Source organism: Mastomys coucha, unplaced genomic scaffold (assembly GCF_008632895.1).
Source record: "Mastomys coucha isolate ucsf_1 unplaced genomic scaffold, UCSF_Mcou_1 pScaffold18, whole genome shotgun sequence".
NCBI lineage: Eukaryota > Metazoa > Chordata > Mammalia > Rodentia > Muridae > Mastomys > Mastomys coucha.
Genome location: NW_022196900.1, coordinates 43,392,058 through 43,398,446, shown reverse-complemented (window position 1 = coordinate 43,398,446; position 6,389 = coordinate 43,392,058). Strand labels below are relative to the sequence as shown.

The window sequence follows — 6,389 nt, the reverse complement described above, 5'->3', positions numbered from 1 at the left end:
ATCCACAGCATCCACAGCATCCACAGCATCCACAGCATCCACAGCATCCCCCAGTATTCCCATCATCCCCCAGCATCCTCATCATCCCCCAGCATCCCCCAGCATCCACAGCGTCCCCACACCATAAAAGAAACCAACAAAATGGAAAGTCAAGCGACTTGATGGGGCAAAATGCTGTATTACTTGATAAAGGACTTGAATCCAGAATATACAAAGAATACTTGCAGTTCAATAATAAAAAACAAATTTTAAGATAGTTAAAGAGCAAAACTGACATTTCACCAAGGAGGACATGCAAATGGTCAGAGGCACATGTAAAGATGCTGAGCATCATTAATTGTTGGAAATACCCAAATTAAATCCATAGCAATATATCATTTTACATTCTTTAGAATGACTATTTAAAAATTAAGTAATTTTTAAAGTACTGACAAGAATATAAAGAAACTAAAGCCTTCAAATACTGCTGTCAGGGATGTAAAATTATACAATCACTCAATTTTTTGGTTTCTTAAAAATTTTAGCATAAATTTGCTACATGATGCTGCAGTGCTGCTCCTGTGAACCTGCCCAAAAAGAGAACCAGAAACATATGTCAGCATAAATGCTTGCATTTAGCAGGATTACTCATAATAGCCAAGAGGAGAACCAACACAAACTCCCACTGACTGCTGAATGGGTAACTAATGTAATAAACCCTTACAGAGAGATGGAATATTATTCATCAGTAAAGAAACAAAGGCCTATACATGCTACAATGTAATAAATCTCAAGAACAAGCCCAAAGAAGCCAGACACAAAAGATGCATGATTCCACTGACATGAATTATCCAGAAGGACAAAGCTACAGGCATAGAAAGCAGGCTAATGGTAGAGTTTAAATAACTTCCTTCAGATTCTAGAATTATGAGTAAAAATTTCTCTACCAAAAATATGGGAAGGCTGAAAAGACCTGCCCCACAGTTAGGAGCACAAGCTGCTTTTCCAGAAAACCCGAGTTTGAATTCCAACACGCAATGCCTATAATGTTAATCTAACAGTGCAACAACCTCTCCTGGCTTTCCACATGCTTACTCATATACACACAAACAAACAAACACACACACACACACACTCACACGGGAGTAGGTAAGTAATAAATATATTTTTAAGCATATAGTATGGATGTTTACTGATGTTTCCTCTCTAAATTGAAAAAGTATAATAAATAATGTGAAGTATTATTATGATTCTAAAGTATACACTTATATAATATATTGCTGCTTCATCTGGACAAATATTTACTGAATTATCCAAAGTTAACTCAAGAGGTAAGATTACATATACATAGTCTCTATCATAAACTATGAAGAGTCATCCATAGCTTCAACTGGGTGGGAGGTGGCACACACCTTTAATCCTGTTACTAGGGAGGCAGAGACAGGAAGATCTCTGAATTTGAGGCCAGCCTGCTCTAGTATAGAGGTAGTTCCAAGACAGCCAGGGTTACACAGAGAAACCTGGTCTCAAAAAGCCAAAAAGTAGAAATTAGAAAAGAATTATCCATAGCTAACCTTTATGATTCTGTTGCAGAATATACTTTAAATAGTTTACTTGAGGCATCTGACAGACAACTCTAATGTTCAGTTTTTACATTCTGTAGCTATTACTCTGTTCTGTGACTATAAAAGTTCTCAACATTTAGTTTCTGGTTTTGTTCTTTGTTTATTTGAGACAGGGTCTCACCGTGAAGTCTTGGCTAATCTGAAATTTGCTCTATAAAGTACTGCCTGAAATCACAAAAATCTACTCACTTCTGCTTCCTGAGTGCTAAGACTACATGCAACAGACACCAGGCCAGGCTACTTTCAACTACTGAACTTATTTACTTGAAAAATGCACTTGGGAGGAAAAAAAATCTCACCCTACAAAATGGTCCATTTTGTATTATGGACCCCAACATAGAGGCAAATGTAATCAAGGACAGACAGATATGCATGGCACACACACACAAAAGAGGAACAACATTCATGAGATGCCTTCTTGATAAAAGCAGTTGGCAAAGGGAGGTGAAACTAATGGCTCGCAGGCAGTCAAGTCAGAGCTGCAGCAAGGAAGCAGAGCCACAGAGGTTATGGCAGGGAGAGCAGTTGCCAGCACAAATAGGCAGGAACACAGAAACAAGGGGAGGGGGGTGGATTGGAATTACACAGACTAAGCAAGTCTCTAGTGAGAGGACACACAGATCTTTATGATCCAAATTAGCAAAGGAACACAAGGGGTCCCGAGTGCCAATCCTATACTTAGAAGGTGCCACTGCTCTGTCAGTCCAGGAAACCTACTTCCTTAACCACCCCATGAGAATCCTTGCACTTAGCTTCACCACCCACTTAATTTACCCTGGTTCTTGCAGTCCGAAGCATTTCCCAGCACAGGAAGACACTGGAGGCTTACCTTTGGGTGTCCCCAGTAGTGGCATTACTTGAAGTGCTTAAACTCATGGTAAGTCTTCCAATTTTTTCAAAATACCTCTCGGCTTCTTAATAATATACTTCCTTATGGTGATGTCTGTGACTTAGAGGTTAGATGAACTAAAGTCTGTTAACATAATAAACAATACAACAGCAGTTTATAATTAAATCCTGAGACAATGAGCTTTATTTTAATCTATAAGCCTATTTGTTAATTTTGAAATTAATATATAGACTAGAACACGGATAATTCCGAAAACCTATACCATACATCTTGATGTGGTACACACAGCTGTAAACCCAGCTCCTGAGGGAAGCAGGGGTCCAGCCCAAGGTCATTCTCTACTAGCTACTAGTAAGGTGGAGGCCAGCCTGGGATACATGACACTCAGTCTCAAAAGATAGCAATAATAATAAAACTATAGGGCTTTTTATCCTTCATTTGCTAGTGTTTTGTTTTTCCAGACAGAATTTCTCTGTGTAGCCCTGGCTGTTCTGGAACTCACTTTGTAGTCCAGGCTGGCCTTGAACTCATGGACCCACCTGCCTCTGCCTCCCTGCTGGGATTAAAGATGTGTGCCACCACAGCCACCTATAACAAATTATTCTTGCACTTAGAAAGAAATATATAGTACCAATGTTTGAGACAAAGAATCCAGTTTAAATAAACAAAATATTTTAATGCAGTGTCGTCACTGAAGGTGCTAAAATACTCGCAAACAAAAGATGTCATAACAATTTCTTAATTTCAGACACTTTTATTCAAAGATTCAAGAAAATAAAACAGAATAGATAATAATCCAATCAAACATACCATTCAGAAATGTCTTTTGGTGTTTTAATAAGTCCTAGGAAAGAAAACTGCACCGTCATCTTCAACCAGAGCAGTAAGTTTCCACTAGCAAATCTGTGGCACTGGTAAGCAAAATAAAAACCAAAACCTAACCCAGTGATCTAACCACATCAACATCACCATGAAAACATTTCTTACACATCTGTACAGAAGGTCTTCCTTCATAAATTAATGTAATAATTTAACCCACTTCCTCCAAAGAGGAAGCAAGAAAGAGTGTCACTTACTCTGGCTGACTTTCTGGAACCTCTTATAGGAGAAATTCTAAATTGTACAGCTCCAAGCATGTAAATCATGTTACTTTACCACAGTGGTAAGGTATCTCAACACCCACACAGCAGCTCACAGATGTCTATAACTCCTGTCCCAGGGGATCCAACACCCCTCACACAAACATACATGCAGTCAAACCACCAATGTACAGAAAATAAGAAGTTATTTAAAAAATTTGTGGGGCTGGAAAGATGGCTCAGCAGTTAGGAGCACCAACTGCTCTTCCAGAGCTCCTGAGTTCAATTCCCAGCAACCACATGGTGCCTCACAACCATCTGTAATGGGATTTGATGCCCTCTTCTGGTGTGTCAAAAGACAGCGACAGTGTACTCATAAGTAAAATAAATAATTCTTTAAAAAACTTGGTACTGATGATGGGGGATGGGTCCACAATCAAACCAAACCAACTCAAAAAAAAACCTAAAACATGACTGAGTACTGGTGTCATTTTTCCCTAAATTCCATAAATTCCCTCTGAATATTTGACATGTTTTGAATATTTGATCTGCAACTATCAATGTCCCACAAGTACCTCCTTATAGTCCCTAAAATCCAGTGTCCTAAGAAAGACTGAACTTTAACCTGGGAGACCTGAAGCAGGAGCCAACCAGCATCTCACAAGTACATGGCCTCAGGTAACACTTAAGAATCTTTGAACATCCTTCCTGCCTGCGATAGAGTTAAGATAGAATTAACTATAAGCTCTGCCTTCTAACACATAACACAGCCAAGGCTCTGCCACTATCCATTTTTGTTACTAGGTCATGGAACTCTGAAAAGCTTAATGATCCCCAATAAAGGGGAAATAGCTGGGTAATTTAGTTTGGGAAAGGATATAATAAAATAATCACTTAGTGATACCTAACTAAGTGAAAGGAACCCAAGAGAGGAAAACAAGAAGAAAAAAGGTGCTGGGCAGTAGTGGCACATGCCTTTAATCCCAGCACCTGGGAGGTAGAGCCAGGCACATTTCTGAGTTCGAGGCCAGCCTGGTCTACAGAGTGAGTTCCAGGACAGCCAGTGCTACACAGAGAAACCCTGTCTCCAAAAAAAAAAAAGAGAAGAAGAAAAGGTGTCAACATGTTCTGCCTCTTCCCCACTAACCAAGCCTCAGAAGACATCGTGAAAGAAAGCTATTCAAACAGACGAAGACCAAAATAAAATCCTAGTGCTGAGAAATACTGACTCCACCGAACAGTGACTTATGAAGCTGAAAGAATAATTTGGTTTGGGAAAAACAGGAGGGAATTAATTTAGCCAAGTCCAGGAAAGACAAATCTAATTTCTCCAGTATCCTGGGTAAGTAAGTTTGAGAAGAATTGTGACAAAGGCTACTGTCACTCACCTACTGAGCACCCATGGCAGCATCCAGACTGTACTTCAAACATCTACAACTGCACTCAGAGCTCTGCTTACTACAGGACTGCAAGGAAAGGACAAAATGCAGACACGGGGTAGAATAGAAATAGCATGAAGAAAGGAACAGAGTTGAAGGACCAAATCCCCAGTCATTCCAAAGCCCAAGCTCTTCCTGCATGGTAACTGACTGCTCAGAAAGTGACACACCATACAGAGAAACCCTGTCTCAAAGAAACAAAAACCAAAAAAAAAAAAAAAAAAGAAAGTGACACACCACAGAGCAGTGATGGCGCACACCTTTAATCCCAGCACTTGGGAAGTAGAGGCAGGTGGATTTCTGAGTTTGAGGCCAGACTGGTCTACAGAGTGAGTTCCAGGACAGCTAGGGCTATACAGAGAAACCCTGTCTCGAAAAAGAAAATACAAAAAAAAAAAAAAAAGTGACACACCTTATGACCTTACCCTGCCTGTGTAACCCTTGCTTCCATTAAAGATCGGAAGCTGGGACAGAGCAGTGAAATGGTTTGCCCAAGCCAATCACCCAGTAAGGAAATGCAGAGGAAATGACACCAGCACTCAGTCACATTATAGGCGTTTTTTCTTTCTTCTTTGGGAGGGGGTGGTTTGGTTGTATCCCCTACCCCAGATCCATGAGTCCCAAAATTTTTTTAATAATTTCTTATTTTCTGTACATTGGTGATTTGGCTGCATGTATGTCTGTGTGAGGGGTTTTGGATCCCCTGAGACAGGAGTCATAGGCAGTTGTGAGCTGCCATGTGGGTGCTAGGAATTGAACCTGGGACCTCCAGAAGAACCACCAATGTTCTCAATATCTGAGCCATCTCTCCAGCCCCCAAAAGTCTTTTTATACTACCAGGAAGTCCCCAAAGATTAGACCCCAAATAAGCCACCTTCAGAACATCTGGAAGAAGAGTTGGCATCTGGCAGAAACAGGATCTTCTGTACATAGAGTAACAACATCCAGGGGTCACTGGCACACACAGCAAAGGTCTACTTAAAAATAATTGTATTATTTTATGTAATGGATGTTTTGTCTGAGAGTTATGTGTATGCACTGTGTACATCATGTGAATATCAAAAGAGGGTGTGTGATTTCTTAGGACTGGAGTTACAGACAGTTGTGGGCATCAAGCTGATACTGGGACTCAAACCTAGGTTCTCTGCAAGAGCAACAAGTACTCTAAGCCATCTCTCCAACCCAGCAAGGGTTTTCAATTTTGTGGGTGGAAAAAAGTCAATACATACATACACAATCTCCGCACACGCATGTGTACTTATGTAGTCCAACAGCATAAAAAGATCTCTATTTTACCCTCAGGGAAGGAATTTCAGAGGGACTAGAGGTATGAGACAATAATAGGGCACCTGCTTACCAAGTACAGGTGCCTGAATTTAATCCTCTCTCTCTCTCTCTCTCTCTCTCTCTCTCTCTC

At 40.3% G+C, this 6,389-nt stretch overlaps 1 protein-coding gene across 4 annotated transcripts in view; it reads right to left on the bottom strand.

Annotated features, from left to right (window-relative positions):
- The window catches only part of Ccdc171 (coiled-coil domain containing 171), a 323,333-nt gene that overhangs the window by 310,357 nt on the left and 6,587 nt on the right, over positions 1-6,389 (bottom strand). For 2 of the 4 annotated variants that reach the window (XM_031377773.1, XM_031377775.1), the window contains exon 2: positions 2,434-2,577. In XM_031377773.1, the coding sequence (XP_031233633.1) occupies positions 2,434-2,480 (47 nt within the window). In that variant the 5' untranslated portion in view covers positions 2,481-2,577. Of the gene's footprint in view, positions 1-2,433; positions 2,578-3,264; positions 3,366-4,921; positions 4,945-6,389 lie in introns of those variants that run through there. The other 2 variants (XM_031377774.1, XM_031377776.1) reach the window with 2 other exon arrangements.